This window comes from Apteryx rowi, unplaced genomic scaffold (genome assembly GCF_003343035.1).
Source record: "Apteryx rowi isolate R43461 unplaced genomic scaffold, aptRow1 scaffold_169, whole genome shotgun sequence".
Classification (NCBI taxonomy): Eukaryota; Metazoa; Chordata; class Aves; order Apterygiformes; family Apterygidae; genus Apteryx; species Apteryx rowi.
The window spans coordinates 392,161-410,814 of record NW_020447963.1 but is presented as its reverse complement, the minus strand read 5'-3'; the positions used below and the strand labels follow the sequence as shown (position 1 = coordinate 410,814).

At 39.6% G+C, this 18,654-nt stretch overlaps 1 protein-coding gene across 1 annotated transcript; it reads left to right on the top strand.

The window, feature by feature from the left end:
• The first annotated feature begins 4,884 nt into the window (after nucleotides 1-4,884).
• Nucleotides 4,885-17,860, top strand: LBR (lamin B receptor). The gene is made up of 13 exons (XM_026060413.1): nucleotides 4,885-5,063; nucleotides 6,830-7,018; nucleotides 8,659-8,742; nucleotides 9,402-9,579; nucleotides 10,317-10,513; nucleotides 11,335-11,389; nucleotides 12,991-13,185; nucleotides 14,674-14,777; nucleotides 15,162-15,287; nucleotides 15,393-15,561; nucleotides 16,682-16,762; nucleotides 16,864-16,986; nucleotides 17,627-17,860. Exons 1-13 carry the CDS (start codon nucleotides 4,899-4,901, stop codon nucleotides 17,785-17,787), a joined length of 1,827 nt encoding a protein of 608 aa, XP_025916198.1. The 5' UTR covers nucleotides 4,885-4,898; the 3' UTR covers nucleotides 17,788-17,860.
• Nucleotides 17,861-18,654: the final 794 nt, after the last annotated feature.

Genomic DNA, 18,654 nt, shown 5'->3' with positions numbered 1-18,654 from the left:
CGGCCGGACCGCGCCATCGCGCGGCAGCCAATGGCGTGCGCCCACACGCGATTCAAACGGCGCGTGCTGGCCAATGGGCGCCGTTGGCGCCGGGCCGCGGCGGGAAGGGGCGGGGCGCGCGGGGGGGTGGAACATTGCGCGCCCGTAACCGTCGCTCAGGGCGGTTGTTCCCGTCGCCGCAGAGCGCCGCGCTCGGGGCCTGGTCCCGCTGCTCCGCGGAGGCGCCTCCGGCCCGGCCCGGTGGGGGCGGGCGCCAGGTAAGGGGACGGCGGCACCGGGGCCGGCAGGGGCCGGGACACACCCCTCCGCGGTTTTCCCGGGGGAAGCGCTCCGGCCAATCGCCGCCGCCTCCTCTCTCCGCCCCCACGCGCGGGCGGCGGGCCGCGGCCTTGCTGAGGCGTCCCTCGCCGGGGGCCGCGGAGAGGGCGGGCGCCCAGCGGCTCCCCCGCCGCCGCCCGGACCGCGGGCGCGGGGTCAGGGGGAGCCGGGGGGGGGGGGCTGCCCTCCACCCTGCGCTCCAACGCTTTGTTCGGGTCGCTACAGCCCCCCTTCCTCCTCCCCCCAGCACATCCCCCCGCTCCGCTTGGGCCCGCGACACCGGGACCGGAGCGAAGGGCAGCGGGCCGGTGCGGCGGAGGGGCGGCCTCGCCCGCGCGGCCTTTCCCCCTCCCCCGCGGCGGAGGCTGTGCGCCAGGCCCGGGCCGGGGGGGCGGGGCTGAGGCGCGGGGCTGAGGGGGCGGGGCTGGCGCGTGCCCCTGCCCCCCCGCACATGGGTCTTTCCGGTCAACGGCGCGCCGGAGCCGCGGGCGCTGCCTCTGTGGGTGGGAGTGCAGCTTCCTGACGTTTTTCCTCCGCCTTCGGGGCTCCGCGATCAAAGCCGGTTTATTGAAGAGAAAGTCATTGCTTCCCTGCCTGAATATCTGCTCTGTGAAGGCTGATAGGTTTTTGGTTTACCTCGATGCTTTTTTATGTACGCTTCCCGTGGCGCAGCTTTAATTCGGCTCTTTAGCCGAGCCAAGCCTGAACGGTGGTAGATGCTAACACCGTCACGGAGGTAAAGAGCTAAAAATCCAGAATGAATCCTGGTGATCCTAGGACAATCTTTCCCAGCTTAATCCCTGGTGAATTCAGTAGTAAATTGCCCTGTAGGAAGCTAGTCTTCATTATCAGTATTGATTTTTCTGATGGATAAGTATTACTCCTCCCTTGAACTTAACTGGCTTCCTTCTCAGACGTATGCAACGTTATCTACTAACATTTTGACTTTTGAGTTAACAATTAGAAACACTGGATTTATCTGAACTTTTTACAACTCTTCCAAGTGGAAAAGACCTGTTTATTTTTTTTCTTTTTTAATTTCTTCTTTAAATTGTGCACCTAGCTTTTGATGACATGGTATGATCTTCTAGTGATTGCAAGCTAGCTGTTTTTTTCTTCTTCTTTTTTTTCTTTTTTTTTAACTGGAGTGAAATACCTTTCCACACGTTTAATGTTAAGGTTATTAAGAAAGGCCAGAAATGGATGTGGGGCAGGATGTTTCACTGTCATGTTTCTCTTTAATCATTTCATTCACGGTTGAGCCAGTAGTAGCTTTTCTTCCTGACTAGCCTTTAAACTCCAGAGAGGTCTGTATTAAAACTTGCTTGACTTGGCTTGGCTTAGGATATGAAATCATTTTGAGCTATTTCCTTAGCTCCTGAGTTCCCAAAGGGAAAGCATAATGGTGCAGACAACATAAATTTCACCTCAGAAGAAACTGAATATAGATTACTTGGAATCAGGTGTCAATACTGTACAGGATTCATTGTATGAAATAATTTTTCTTTTGGACTCAGATACCTGTTTTGAAGCCTGATAAATTAAAAAGCCCGTATAGATGTACAGTGTATAGTAAGCTGAGCCTTCTGATGCTCTGACAATTATCAGGGTCATGTACGTAGTGCTTGAAAAAGTAGTAAACTCAAAATGTAGTTTTTTTAACTGCATGGTTTAGGTTTCTTAACTTTTAAAACAATTTTTTTTTGATGTCGCTAATGGCTTCTGTTATCCGAAGACATGAAGGCTGCCTTTAAAAGGTGTAGCTTTTTGAAGTGGGAAGTACAGAGTGGGGTTTGCAAACTTCTCTTACAGGAAGTGCACTGGTGCATGAGAAAGTCATAATTTTTGATAGGGTAAGAAGTAATGTTTACTCTTTGCATTTGGGGTTTGATCTCATTATTAAGTATTAAAAAGTAAGAAAAGAATGGGGAAAAACAAGTAGATCTTTCCATTACTAAGATTGTTCATTACTTTTTAGACACAAGATAATATTTTCAGCTACTTTCTGATTTGGAATTTTGTTTCTCAGACATCTGTCTCAGGCTGAATTACTTAATAGCGTTTTTTAAATTTCAGCTGCTCAACCACATTTAACTTCTCAAAACCAACTTTAGCTGGTTTTGAGAACCTGGTTGAAGAGAAGGGTTTTTTTGCCTTTAAAAAGAGTTAAATCATCAGGTTGCCTTTCCTTTGAGCTGTTTTGGTGTCTGTGTACTTGTTTTGAAGTCTGGAAGAGAATTGTATTTTTTATCCCTGTGAAACAGTACCTAAATCTATAACTAATTGTAAAAATCTTAAAACCCAGTTTGTATGTCCTTAGTAGTGACTTCTTTCTGATATGTTTTGTTTTGTTTTTAAAGGAGTTAAACTCCAAAGATTCTGTTCTTGATAACTTTGCTCTAGGATCTGGCAACTCATTCATGGAAAGATTTTGGGTTTACAGACGATGTCTGAGCCAGTCCAGGTCAAGAGAAGAAACATTTGGCTGAAGTGTAGGAAGTAGAGAAGCAAAGAGGAAATGAAGGAATAGAACAGGTCATGACATCTGGTGAAAGCCATGACTGGATTTGGGAGAGGAAGTGGTATTTGGACTGTGTTTGGAGGAGAATGAAGAAACTGGAACTATGAAAGAGACTGGTGGAAGAGTAGTAGAGATGGATCTCCAAAAGAACTGGCTTTGGGGTGAGAAAACTGGACAAGGAGACAGAGATGGGGAACTGAGATCAGCTCTTGAGCCCAGAGATGGAGATGGGGAACTGGAACTAGTTTGGAGAATGAGGGCAGAAAAGGCAGAAAAAAACCCCCAAGGAATTAAAGGGGCTAGAAGAAACAGAGAGAGTGGAGAAGAATTTGAAATGAAAATGTGGAAATTGCATTTCCTGTGGTTAGAAACAAGGACTGGTATGACTTCGAGGGAGTTTAAGTGACTGGGATAAAACAGGGTCAGATGAGTGGGAATTGAGAATGAATAAGAAAGTAAAATGAGACTGGGACAATAAACTCTGGGTAGAAGAGAGATGAGCTGGGAGAGGCTGTAGCTATGGAAGCACTGAAGAGAACCATAAGTTTGGAGAGGTGATCGTTTTTCTAACTGGCAGACAGCTGTGAAGCTAAGTGATAAAACTTACTTTTTTCATTCCTTCAAATGTTAGTCAAAGGGTCTTTCTGTTTTAACATTAGCAATTTGACTAGATCTTTCTGTTTTGACACTAGCAATAAAATCCACATGAGGGAATTTTGCTGAGTTTTTGTTTTCTTCTTCTATAACTTCAAAAGCTTCACAGGCATAAAATCTAAGAACCGCAGCAGCCCCAGGAAGTGACAGAATGAAAGTTGATTGTGCGGCCTCGCTTAGCCCCATCCCCCACATACATTACGATGGGCTGTGATTGCATATTAATGGTATTTTTTGCCAAAGAATCCAGCTTTTCGTTGCAGGTCAGTTAATGTGTAGTGAATGAGTATCTAGTTAAATATTTGTTTTCACCTCATCATTTTGTGTGGCTTCACATCTTATTTACGGCAAAGAAGTCAGACTGTTTTGAAAACCCAAATCGGTATTCGCTGATTTTCCTATTCTAAGTTCTTATATTCCTGTCATCATACAAATGGTAATAGCGTATAAAGTTTATTTTTACTTTGCCTTGAACTTGTAAGATGCCCTCATTTTGTACATGGAGATCTAAGTTTACAGAATTCAGGTTAAAAGTATCTTGTACSATGGATACCGATTTTCAGATGATAATGACATAGTACAAGGCACTCTGAAAAGTATTACACGGACTTTATATAGCTGCAGCTGTGATTCTCCAGCGCTGCTGTATAGCAGACCAGCGGTGGAGGTTACTTACATACACTGTGTTTGCTAGTGTCAGGTAGAAACCTTATGGCACAGACAAGGATGGAATTCCGTTTTCCAGGCCATTACTCTGACACCATACTTCCTCTCCCTGCAGACCCCCGCAGAAGGCATTACGTGCCTTGTGCTAAATAGGTGGAAAAGAGAAAGAATTCCACCCAGACCAGGAACCCAAATTGTGATGTTTCCTAGCTTTTGAGTGTTTGACATAACAGTTCCTAGAAAGTATGTAATATGGCTAAAGTGCGCGTTGACGAGGTTAGGAACATTGTATTTTCACATTTAGAAATCATCACATCTCTAATTTTTGTAGAACCACAGCAAATAGGGTTAGAGAATACTTACAGATCATCTAACTTACTTTCCTTCCTCTAGACAGGATCAACTATATTTATGTAGTTTTTGTCTTAATATTTGTTTAGCCTGCTCTTAATAATCTCTGATGATGGCTATTGTACACCGTAGTGCATCTAGATAAGTATTTGATTATTAATACAAGTAGAACATTTTTCATAACATCAAACGTGAATCATCTTTGCTATATTTTTAAACCTGTTTCTTCTGTTTAGTATTAATGTGGAAAATAGATCATTGCTTCTCTCTTTTCAGGCAACTTTTTTGCTTATTTAAGGTGAAGAATATTTTATAATTAATTATTAAGCCTAATTTTTAGCTGTCATACTTACTAATTTATTTATTTTCCAAAGGTTCCTTTTGGAAAATGCCAAACCGGAGGTTTGCTGATGGTGAGGTGGTGATGGGTCGTTGGCCAGGAAGTGTCCTCTATTATGAAGTACAAGTGACTGGTTACAACGATGTTACTCACCTTTATACCGTTAAGTACAAAGATGGGACTGAACTTGAGTTGAAAGAAAGTGATATAAGGGTGAGTATACCTTCATAAAACTAGCAGTATTTCTAATGGAAGGTTATACTGATTTTGTGATGTAGATAAAGCTAAAATTTATAATAGGACAGTCACTTTGCAAGTTTTTCATAATTGTGCCTTCAAGGAATTGGTGCTAAACAGTAACTTTCTTATGCAGCTTCTCAAGTAGAAGTTCAGAATACTGGCCCTATTTTTAAGGAAGCATGACTGTTTTATTTATATTGAAAAATCAGTGACACATTTGGAAAACAAAAGTCTGATTCTTGAAGAATTCCCATAGTATGATTGTTCATGAAGAATTGTTTTTGGGTAGCTTTTAAAGCTGGTAATTAGAGCGTTGATATTAATTTGACTTTTTTCTACTTTGAAGTAAGAAAACAAATGCAAGCCTGTGGTTAAGCATCACTGTAAATAGCACGTTCCCTTTAAGCATGTACTTAAAATATTTGTGAATAGCTTGCACTTCTTTAAGTCCCCAAAGGTTTCATAAGATATTTTGCTCTTTTTGTGACAGTRAGGGACTTCAGAAAAAGGAAAATGTCATACATATTTGAGCCTCTTTACACATCTTTATATTATTTCATTTTCTGTTAGCAATAAATGCCTTAGTCTGCATACAAGTTTTATCTCAATTTGAAATGTGATAATGCATGAGACAAGAGGCTATTTGAATGTTCACTATAGGCCGTATTTTTTTTTTCTTTTTTATGGCCTATATTGAGCCCTGTTTAAAGTTGAGTGTCCTTATATGAACTGCAGTTTTGCTTTTTGGTGCCAATGTACRTGTTCTGTAATTGGCTTTTTCTTTGGGGAAAAAATGTTCTTACCTTCAGCTAGACTTGATTACTTTGTGCTTGCAGGTTAGCTAACTCGAGAAAACACCTTTCTTTGTAGTAAAGAACCTAGTAAAGTGGTGCCTTGTGAAAATTGTACTGTGATAATTTTTTATATGGGAACAATAGCATTGTACACTTCACAGAGAAGTTAAAATGTATGCTTTGGGGGAAAATTGCTTATGAAATCAGCTATCCCTTCTATAGTTGATTTATTTTTTCTAGATTGATTTGTGTTGTCTTTTACAGATCATTGCATCTTGACATGCCAAATATCATATTAGTAAAGTAAAGTAAATGAAATGGTGGTAGTTTCTGTAGCTGTGTATAAATGAGGATAGTGGCCTTATTAGCTTGATAATTACATTGATAGCTTACATCCAAATCCTGATTTCTGTAACTTTGACAGAATTGTCAGCAACTGGAYTTAAGACAGGGTTATTTGCCTATCACCAACAAAATGAATATGCTGAGTTGCTCGCTCTTAAGAGCCTTGTACAGCACAAGTAAAAGAAATTGGACAGAATGCTGCAGACCTCCATGCCAGGGTCCTCATCACAAAAACCAATTTTCTAAAACTATTCTTTGGGATGTCTGAGATAAGATTGCTGAAGGTACTACTCTTTATTTCCACTGATATTTTCAGAAAATCTAACAAAACATTGACATCTGTGACATTACAAGCAATTTACAGATCTAGCAGTATCATACGGGCACCTTGGTATTTACACCTTTAAGAAAAAAGAGTATGATCCTGTGTGTGTTCTGTGCCTGGCCCAAGTTTGCAATCAATTTGACAAGAATTAAAAGATCTGAAGTAACTAAATCTATCATTTTGTTGCAGCTATGCCAGTACTCAACCAGAAATAGAAGACCATAGCATAAAATCACTTCTATAAAACACTTATTTTCTTCCCCTCTCTTTTTCAGTCACAATCATCATTCAAGCACAGGAAAAGCCAGTCTTCTTCAAGTTCTCCTTCCAGAAGAAGTGCTAGCAGATCTCGATCTAGGTCTCCTGGGCGGCCAGCAAAAGGCAGACGTCGTTCTTCCTCCCAAAGCAGAGAACGTAAAGATGACAAAAAGAAAACCATTCAGGAAACCAACCTAGTTCTCCTGGTATTGTTTTGTTTGTTTGTTTGTTTTTGTTACATTTTTTAAATAATTTTTTGCCGTTTGCAGGGTTTCTTATTGTAGAAGCCTGCTGTACTTTCTGCTTGCTCAGCAACATAATTAACTACAAAAATCTATTTCAGAACTGCCTTTTTCCTTAGAAAATACTATTCCTAGCTTACCTGGTTGTGAGGAGGAAATTATGGAAATGTAAACAGGTGTTGTTATGTTCCCTTTGAATTTGTTGGGATTGTGAAGTTCTCAGAATTCAAAGAAATGCAAATAAGGGCTTTTAATATTAAAGTCATTTGCTAGCCACATGCTCCCATTTGTAAAATGGGTCAAAGGAACTTAGCCTGCTTTTAAGATGTATTGATCAGTACATAACTAGAAGGTATTAGAATTTGAAATAAAATGAATGTTGTTTTCATATTTAGTTCATTAAAACAGTAATCGAAAACATGTGAAGCTTCTGTGGGAGAAGAATTGTTGCAGAATTTAGGGGTGGAATATATATGCCCGATAATGGTGCAGAACTGTTTTCGTTATAAAAACTATCCTGGGAGAGTTTGTAAATTTATCAAATTCATGTTTTCTAGCTGAAATTTAGCATGTTTGTTCTCRGCCTTTTTGTGAAGATTATATTGAATACTAAAAATAGTTCTGCTGTTCTGTAAGTGAAGAATGATAAGGGTGATATTTCTGTATTAAGAGACAAACAGTATTTCTTCTACCTCTTGTACTATTTAGATAGCTTCAAGTGATACTTGTCCAAGACAGTCCCTAGTATTGGAAATGCCTTTTGCTGATCTACTGAAAATAGATTGGTTTTAGCTTGGCTAAATTGTAACTGCTCGGAGCCTTCTTTGGCACTGAAGTTAYTCTGGATTTTGTTTGGAGTAAACTACTTTGAGCTGTGTGATCCAGTGCTTAGCCTGTAACTGTATGCTCATTTTAAGTAATTTGTAGCCAACAGTTAAACTTTTCTTTGGTCAAAAAGGTTAACACRGCTTTGATAATGTTTCTTTCTCTGCTTCCAGTTGAGGGTTAGGACTGATCTATTAGTTATTGTATGAGGAAATGTCATCCTTTCCAACAAAACTTAAGTTGAAATAAGAGTTGAGTGGRATCTTCCCAGAGTCATGTAAGCTAGACTCGTATTAAAGGAATTTTTGGAGGAGAAGAATGTTAAATTGAACTTTTTTTTTCCTTGGCAATCTATTTCTTTTATAGAAAGATATTTAGTGGAAAACCAAGCTTTCACAGCTCTTCATAGTGTTTGTCATTTGGAACATTAAATTCTCCTCTGCTTTCATAATAGAATTGGTAAATACACATATGTTTGTATTTGGCACTTCCTACCAATGAGTTAGAATACACTTTCCAAGTTGTTTTTATCTCTTAATTTTACTGTTAATTTAAAAAAAAACAAAACTTCCTTTTAAATGTGTTATCTTCCCCTGTTTATGAGCTGAAATTGTCCATGCTTCAGATACTGAAACATTTGTTTTCACATGGCGAAAACAGAAGCAGTTGCAGATGAAATAAACAGAATTGTTAAAGTGTTCTTAATCATTTGTTATATACTAATACTTGATGCAGATCTTATTTTCAGAAAAATAAAACTATGTTTTTATTTTTACCAGAAACTGAATGAGAACAACACCAGAAGATACAATGGTGAACCTGACAGTACAGAGAGAAATGATACTTCCTGCAAAATCTTGGAGGTAATGACCCGAAAGAACATTTTACGTACTCTTAGTTTGATGTTGCATTCTACTGTAGYTTTCTCAGAAATCACTAGAAATAGACAATACCATAATCAAGGAGCAGTTAGAATGCAACATCAAACTTAGAGTTTAAATGCGTTTACTGTTCAGCCAACTAAGGTTGGAGAGAGAGATGGAGTTGTCAGAAGGGAGAGAACTAGAGCTGGGTTACATGGAATTTCTTGTTTCTTTTTCCAGCCAACCCTCGCTGGTTACTTGTGTTCATTCCCATGCTTCTTTACCCTGTAAATGTTTGCTTGGCAACACTGAAGGGAATAAATCTGTGTTTGAGAAGTAAGAACAGATCATTTTTCAGCCAAATTAATTCTTTAATCCTGATTATTGTGCTACTGCACAAAGAGTTATGGCAGAAGGGAAGGGAGTGGGGATGGATGACCTGTAGTGGAAATGCTGCTGAATAGGTAACCATGACCTAAGTGGTAACAGTGATGCTGGTTTCAGCAGACTCCTCATATAAATGTATACATTTAAGAGAACRCATTGTAAGTTGGTGTTTTGCAGTGAATAATGTTCTTCTGAATAAAGTACTGGTGTAAAATAAGGTAAAATCACTGGGATTCTTTTTTTAATTGTTTTTTATTATTATTTATTATCAGCAAAAGTTCAAACCAGACCTGGAAATAGAGCGTGTGCTTGAGAAGTACAGCTTGCATCCAAGAAAAGAAGAAAAGAAAAAAGAAGAGATATATTCAGAAAAAAAGATTTTTGAGACAGTAAAAACAATTGAAAAACCATCACCAAAAACAAAGGAGCTAGAGTTTGGTGGAAGAATTGGTATGTGTGCAAATTGTAGTAATATTTGAAAATCACTACTTCTAACTTTCTACTTACTGACCATACTGTCACATCAAGAACTGTTTTTCCAGTTTTTGGACTCCAGTCCAGACCCCAATAGTCTGTCATGTGATGGTGCTTCAAATAGTCTGTAGTGATACTGACAGAAGCCAAAGAACTCTTATTACACTTGGTTCTCCTGTGATACATAGTGATGATCATCTTCTCTTGCATAGTGGGATTTAAATATTTCCTAAATTTAATTTGGAAATAACTAGCTAACCTTTYATATTTTCAAAAGTTAGGTGCTTCAAATTCAGCAGTAAACTATTCTTTATAGAATTTCTTGGAAAAACAGGCAATTTTTATAATAGAAGTACTGTGCTTAATACAATTTTAAGATCCTACCCTAGATTTAAAACATGTAATATTGTGAAATTTAGGTAAATATAATTTTAGCTGGATATCAAGGTAGGAACAGGTTGAGCAGATTATTTGTGGGTGTTTAGTTTTAAAAAGATGCAGTGGGTATGGTCCTTTGTTTGGTTATGTGACCCACATGGGGGTGAGAGGAGTCTCTCTATCCCGTTACAGGGCTGGGTGGATGCTGCCGTCTTGCAGGAACGGATAATGACAGCCTCTTCTTTGCTACAACATTAATACAGAGCTTTATTAGTGGGGCTGAAACAAGTTTTTTTTACTTCCTATGTTTAATATTGCATGGTGTCTATTTCCAGGGACCTTCACTATGATATTTTTCCTGCCTGCTACTGTATTCTACTTGCTGTTGATGTGCAAACAGGATGACCCCAGTCTTATGAACTTCCCTCCTCCTCTGCCAGCTTTGGAAAGTCTTTGGGAGGCGAGGGTGTTTGGTGTCTTCCTTCTGTGGTTTTTCCTTCAAGCTCTGTTCTACTTACTGCCAATTGGAAAGGTAAGATTTTTAGTAGCAGTTGTGTCTTTATGGATAATTAATTTGTGAGTTAGGCTGGAAGTGAGGGTATATTCTTAATGAAGTCATTTTGAATACAAATTAATTGTTTTCCCATATTAAGCTGGAATATGGCTACTGTGCATTTCTGTAAGTTTGAAATAGCACAATTTGCTATTAAGAATTTTTTGGACATGCATTCCACAGTCCTACAGTAGAAAAGGCAGAAAACATTATTTAKGAATTCAGTGTCAAAGCATGGATGGAATTTGCACAATCAAATCCTAGGAGAATTTCAGGTATCTGACTTCTAAACCTGCAGACAGTTTGGACATGCTTTTCATACTGACTTTCTTACTGGTTCCAAGTAAGAAAGATCATACATGTTTTAGAAAGTAATCTTCACTTCTGGAAAGTTACTCTTAACCATTCTAGCCATATGTATAATTAGGTAAATGGTCTATATTGGTCTTTTTTGTGATTTCAGGGATACTGCCAGCTTCTGAGAGAACACTAGAATGAACAGTTCATTCAATCATACTGCTCTATTGCTATACATATTTAAAGTAGGAGGAGCATTTGCTCTGTTCTCTTGATGCTGGTTAAGGAAAATGAGATGGTTTTGTAACTTTTTTTGGAAACTGTTACCCTTTTACTTTTAAAACCCAAAGTGTATTTTTGAGAATGATGCATGATCTTCAGAGTTGAATGTGTCCCCGCAACTGGTCACCTTGATAGAATGTCTGTGTGGCAGAGAAGCCCCTGTCCCCCACTGTGTCCCCAGAAAGTACTTTGTTGCAACATTAGTATTTTATTCTTCCCAGGTTGTAGAAGGCCTGCCACTTTCAAACGGAAGGAAACTGCAGTACAGGATAAATGGTAAGCAAGCTGCAGTTGCTCGCTCTGCAATTTGATACCATTATCTAATTTGCAGGGCTCAGTACTACAAGATAAAGATACAAATAACAAAAGATGAACTCTGTGGTTAAACTAGGTATCTGTATAAATTTATCATAAAACAGGATGAGCCTTTTCTAGGAAAAGAAAGTTAGCAGTGATCAGGACTTAAAATTCAGGGCACCTACTCTGCATCTGGTTGTGCTCTTGAYGGACACCTGTCATATTTCAGTGTGTAACTGCTAAACAAGGACGGTTGCTTCAGAAGTGTTAGTAATGCTCATGTAACAAGAACTTGCTTCAGAGGAGACTAGTGGTCTGAAGAGGAATACCCTTCTTGGTCTGAAGAGGATACCCTTCTTGGTCTGAAGAGGATACCCTTCTTGGTCTGAAGAGGATACCCTTCTTGGTCTGAAGAGGATACCCTTCTTGCCCTGTATGTCTAGGCTGTCGTATTCTCAGATGTCTCTGATTTACAGACTAATAAAAGCATGTTACAATTGACTTAAAATGTTCTTATTCTTGCCTGGTAAAGAACAGTTTTAAGTCTTTGTTCGGATCTGACTCTACTTCCAATGAATGAGGCAAATTTCTCATCTAGGTTTAGAGTATGGCTTAACACACTTCAGCAGTACTGCTGATCGGGGCTTAAATAGAAAAGCGTATTGCTTGATAACAGTTACATCCCTCTCAGGTGCAGGTCTAAATCTTCCAGACTAGCATTGGACACTGTCCAGTGGTAATGGACAGGGTAATATTATGGTAATGAGTTGAATGGGGGGGGTCACATTTTTAAGGTGGAATAGGGCTGTACATCACAGAAGCTGTGTAAGCTACATCTTACAGAAGTGGCTCATATTGGGGCTGCATCGTAAGTTTTTTGGTGTTGGAGTTCTGTTTTCAGTAGTGGCAGAGTCCTGTAATTTTCTCCACGTTCTAATAAAGGGAGGAAATAAGCTCCATGATTTGGATGGTAACAAATGCCATCTTTTTGCTGCTTCAGAAACTTTGATCATTTCCTTGAGGAAAGTGCTCATTGCAGGTGCCTGTTTGATGGCTGCAGAAAGCTGACTGCTTATATGTGGATATCGTTCCAWTGCGCTGATTTTGTACCCTTGAAGTACAAAAGTTTTGTACTCAAGTTTTGACTCYAGAGTTTTTTAATGCTTTTCCTTAATTATCAGTATCATTATCAAGGAATGTGTGAAGACAAATATTTGAAGAAGAAAAGCTCTGAGCTGTCCCTACTGATAAGCTTTTGTGACTTGCTGTTGTTTTCCAGTATTCCACTAGAACCTTGACACTGGATGCTCTATTTGTGTAAATAATYAAGGGATGCTCAGAGCCTGCCTGCCTTCTGTCTTTTTGGTGAGAAGTACAGGAAATTTCAGGGCGTAGTTAGAATATCCTAGGTACATTGCTGTGCCCCAGAAACCTGAACTGAAGGGCGTGGGATGTGTACAATGTTACTGGAATACAGACAACAAATCTTGGAGGAGGTGAAGGTGCAGAAGGACTAGACTGGGTAGGTCCTACTAAGAATAATTTTTCACTTTGCTGATACGTTTTTCTTCTACTTTTAGGATTTTATGCTTTTGTGTTCACTGCTGCAGCTATTGGAGCTTTATTGTATTTTCAATTTGAACTTCACTATTTGTATGATCACTTCATGCAATTTGCAGTATCAGCTGCAACTTTTTCTATGGGACTGAGCATTTATCTGTATGTTCGGTCCCTGAAAACACCAGAGGAAGACCTAGCACCAGGTGGAAATTCAGGTGAGTTATAAGTACCTTGGATAATTTCTTTCCAATTGTTTGCTTCCCCCCCCCCCCCCCCCCCGAATTAAAAGCTAGATCAGATCTAGGTAAATTTAGGGCTTCTTATTATAATACTGTGACTTTTCCTTTCTACCAGTGTAAAATTAATGTTGAAAGTTGAGTGTTACTTTCTATTCAGGCACAGATCCTGTAAAATGCTTTAAAATTTATTTGGATTGTTTTGCATAGCTTGCTCAAAAATACCTTGAAGAGGCCTAGTTCTCTAGCTATGAGAGGAGATTTCTTTTCAGTTTTCTAAAGACTAAAAGATCATCTAGGCAGCTTCCTAGTGCCCCCTTTTCCAGAAACAGTTCAGGATGAAAAGGAAAAACTGAAAAACCTAGAAATTCTAGCAGTGGGGAGTCAGGTGTAGAACTTGAAATTATGGTGTATTTTTAGGACAGCACTTTGATTTTGCTGTATACTTGTAAACCTAGTTAGTTGAACTGAGGTTTTAAAAGAGTATTTTGATTTGAGATTATCCATCTAAAAAGCTGTGAACTACATGCATATGTTTTTGTAGGACAAAGGCTAGACTGAGAGGAAGTGGGTTAGCTGTATATATATGTATTTAAATTTAGAATGTATGTGTAGAGTTTTTCTTTTCTAAATATAATAATAGTTGTAGCCTTGGCTTAAGCAGAGGCACACAGTTCAGGCATATTTAGCTAAACAGATCTGTGTTTCAAGTTTAACATTAAATCAGCTGCTTTTAAAAATAATAATAGGGTAAATAACAAAAGAACTTTTCAGACAAAATACTTAGTGAGTTAAAATGCAATGTTCAGATATCCTCGGTTCTTTTATCAGCGCAGGGTGTGTGTGTGTGTGTGTGCGTGTGTGTGTGAGGAGAAATAATGCAGTAATCATAAGTGTTTTTTTCTCTCAGAAGTGCAGTTCTGGTCTTTAAAAGTGGCACAGTAGCATTCTGTATCCATTTTGCAGAGCGCTTGGTATTTGCTAACTCAGCGCAGGGTATCCTGAAGTCAAGCTATAGCATTTTTCTTCTTGTCCACCTCTTTGGATGGACAGGTTGTTGCCGTTGCTAAAGGAATTGTTACTCCTAGAGAAAAACAGGGTAGGAGGAAAAGTTGTAAAAATGCTTAGTATCTAACATCATGTTYATGGAAAATGTGATGTGAGCTTCAAGATAAAGTTGAAAATGAAGGAACAAATGTCAGGAAGAAATTAGACTACGTTAACTTCTAAACTACTCAGTCCTTTTAATAAATAAACTGTTTAGGCTGTTTAGGCCTCTTAAAATATAAACCAGTTAGCTTTGCTTCATATTTTGCATGTACTCTTGCATTTTTCTTGCCAAGTTTAATGCTTTTTGATATAGTAAGAGAACTTTAAATTGAGGATAAAATAGCAGCTGCTTTATAGGGAGTGTAGTGGAGGATAAAAGAGAAAAACATCACTAACAGGAATATGTTTTATCTGTAGGGTATTTTGTTTATGACTTCTTTACTGGACATGAATTAAATCCTCGTATTGGCAGTTTTGACCTCAAATACTTCTGTGAGTTGCGTCCAGGATTAATTGGCTGGGTGAGTCAATAATGTTAGTTGTTTTTATTCCATTTGAGTGATTRTTACACACAGGAAGAAAATACCTAAAAACAGTTTGACATTGACAGATTTTTATAATGACCATTTCTATTGACATGAAAACAGTTTCTTTGCTCTAGCTGCTTTGCTGTGTGGGAAATAGGACCCTTCTTAAGTATTTGTCTGCTGAGACTACATCTTTGGAACTATAGTTACTAACTGTAGTTTGTGAAACAGGTTATTATTTTTTAAAACTTAAATATCAGTCAAAACCATCTCTATTAGAATTTCCTGTAATGTAATAGAAAAGAACACTTCTATGTTCACAGGCAAAACTTGCAGTACAGTATTTATAATATATATATATATATTTTTTTTTACTAGGTCGTTATCAACTTGGCAATGCTCTTGGCTGAGATGAAGATACATAATCAAAGTATGCCATCTCTGGCAATGGTACTGGTGAATAGCTTTCAACTTCTTTATGTGGTGGATGCTCTTTGGAATGAGGTAAATGATAGCCTTCAAGCCTGCATTAACCTGTTACCATTTCTAATTAAAATGTTAAAGCAATGAGGCTTTTTGAATTCTAAAGTTCTTCCTCCTTGTTTCTAGGAAGCTATTTTGACTACAATGGATATTACCCACGATGGATTTGGATTCATGCTGGCATTTGGAGATTTGGTGTGGGTTCCCTTTGTCTACAGTCTGCAGGCCTTCTATTTAGTCAGTCACCCTACTGCAATTTCATGGCCTGCTGCTTCTGCAATTACGATTCTGAATTGTAAGTTACAGTAAACTTTATCGTTACTGATAGTACTGATTTTCTTTCTTTCTTTGAGTTGCAAGGTGAAGCTTTAGCTAGGATGCATTGATCATATTTTCTGTAGTACCACACATGGCGGAATCGTGYTTGGCTGTTGTTTAATGCAAAGAATCTAATACATTTGCATTTTATAAAATGAAGGGTAAACGACTGAGTCTGGATAGCTGCTTGTGCTCTTGAGAGGCATTCTTAAATGGATTATATCTAGAGTTGCAGAAGTAACTTAGTATGTATTTAAAGTGTAGCAGATGCCTCTTAAAGTCAGACTGGGAAAGCATTGCTTCCTGTTGCAAGTAATTCTTATAAAAAATCAGCAACTCGTTGGCCATGCTTTACTGAACCTTGGGGAAAAGAGTTTTTAAACAGGTTTTGCAACTTGCATCTCCTTCCGCAATGCCCGCAGACACAAACTCAGCTGATGTGATGTACGGAAATCATCTCCTTTCTTTCAGCTAAGTGCTTTAAGAAAGAATTTTGCATTTGTGGAGACATCGAAGTAGTAGCAGTATGGCCTTCCAGCTTGTCCCTTTTAACCGGGCAATAAACTTAAACCAAAAAATGTAATTGTAAACACAACAAAGAGAAGTGAAACACTGTCTTCCAGAAATGGAGGGAACAAAGAACTTCAAAACCAGATAACACTTTTTTGTCTGCTTCTTTTAATGTTACTTGTGATGAGGTGGTCGGTTTATGGGCTYGGCACTCTAGCACAATAATGGGCTGCTAATAGAGCTATAATGTGATAAACTGCTGCAGGTCACTTTCTATGAACTTTCTATGAATTTCAAATTCAGTGTTACTAATAAGCAATAAGTCAGATATGAATGTAAAATCAGTTGTGAAAGTACAGCTTCACTGCAATCTTAAATGTAGTCGTTAACACGTAAGAGCATATGGATTGCATGTTTCCAGTAATATTTCAATTTTGTTAGAGCTCTGAGAACTGGAGAATATCAGTTACATCTCTGAAGAAAAGATTTTGATGTAATAAGCACGACAGTGATCATTTGAGTGCTTTTCCTGAAGGAAAGAAAACAGTGGAAAATACTGAAAATGCAAAATACATATTTATTTTCAGGTATTGGGTATTACATATTCCGTAGCGCAAATTCTCAGAAAAATAAATTCCGAAGGAATCCCGCAGATCCTAAATTGGCCTGTAAGTACATTTTTGAATTGTTCAGTTGCTATAGAGTGGCTCTTTGTATTGTTTAAATACACACTCCAATTGTTGTATTGTCTACAATACTCTGTTCACAGACCTGAAATATATACCCACTGCGACTGGAAAAGGGCTGCTTGTCACGGGTTGGTGGGGTTTTGTTCGTCACCCTAATTATCTTGGTGACATCATCATGGCTCTCGCATGGTCCCTACCCTGTGGTAAGTTCCTGACGCGAAAGTGCTTTTTATCCAAATAACGCACGTGCATTTGGCATTTGACTTAGTTTCAAGTGCAAAGTGATAATTATTTTAGATATTAACAGCTGTAATTAAATGAAAGTCAAATATCTTATCAGTGGTGCGCAAGCAGCGAGCTGCCCGTGTGAGAGCGGGGCACGTGAAGCCTGTGGCAGCGCYGAGCTAAGCGAGGGGAAAGAGCCGGGCGGGGGCAAGGCTGAGCTCGCTGAGCTCGCGGCAGGCCTGCAGGCACCGGCTGCAGCCCTGCGGGGCTCGTGGGGCAGCCCAGGGCTGCCAGGACTGCAGGCCTGGGCGTTCGGCCGCCTAAAGACTGCGGATGTGACCGGCTTTGTATACAGTGCGGGTGAAGTCGGTAGGTTTTGAGAATCTAAATTTTACTGACTATTTTTTGTCCTTTTGTGGACCTTTTCCTACCTGTCTGTAAAATGTGTCACACAGCTCGTGCGCTATCCTGTTTAGTATCTGATTCTTTACAATACAAGTGAAAGATGCTTCAGTCCTGAGCAGGAGTGTGTCACCAGTTTAGTACATACTGTTAACAGCCAAAATTTTGGGGGTGTTTTTGCTGTTTGTAAAATGGTTTTCTCACTTTTTTCTACAGGTTTTAATCATATTCTACCATATTTTTATGTGATTTATTTCATCTGCTTGCTCATTCATCGAGAAGCTCGTGATGAACATCATTGTAAGAAAAAATATGGTTTGGCATGGGAAAGGTATTGTCAGCGTGTACCATACCGCATATTTCCATACATCTATTAAAGCACTCCAGAAATCAGATTTGCAAATTACTTCTAAAGCTAGTTTCTTTGCAAATAAAAAAAAATACCTCTTACCTTTGCACTTGGTCTATTTGTTATTTAGGCTTTTTAAAAGAGAAAAAGACCAAACCATGGAGTGCATCAACAGGTATTTACAAGTAATCTTTCATATATGAGTTATGTGAACTGACTGTCTGTGACTTCGATTAAAAAAAAAAAAAATTGTGAATTTTAAAAAGTCTTGAAGCCCTGGGTTTTCAAGTTAAATTTTATCTAGAATCCTGAGTTTACATTTTTTTTATTACATTTAATTAAGCACTGTGATGTAAAGTATATTATTTTCTTAATACAATAAATACAGAAATTCCATCCAGCTCATTCTTTGGTGTTACTCGTACCATCTAACTTCAGCTGTCTGACTCGGTTGCCTGAAGCGGAGGCGCGGGGTCCCTTTGGTCAGGGAGCTGCCAGCGGAGGCTCCGGCTCCCTGCAGCGCCTCCTTCCCCCCCCCCCCCCCCCGCCCTCCTGGCTCTCGTTTTGCTCAGGGAGGTTCAGAGGCGCCTTGGCCCTGCGCCGCGGAGGGAGGCCGGGGCAGGAGCGGGGGGAGAAGCGGGGAAGGGGCAGGGGAGGGAGGGCGGGAGCCGCCCCCAGCAGCCGCCCCCAGCAGCCGCCTGGGCTCCGGCTCAGACGCCTGAAGGTAGATGATACCAGCGCTTGCCGCGGCCGCCCGTGCGAGTGATCGCGCCCCAAGCCCTTAGCCGGGGCCCTGATGAACAGAAGGGCAGCGAAGGGTGCAGCGTGTGCACATTTGACAGCAGAGAATAAAACGACCACATTGGCTTACTCTGATCTTTGTAAAATATGTCTT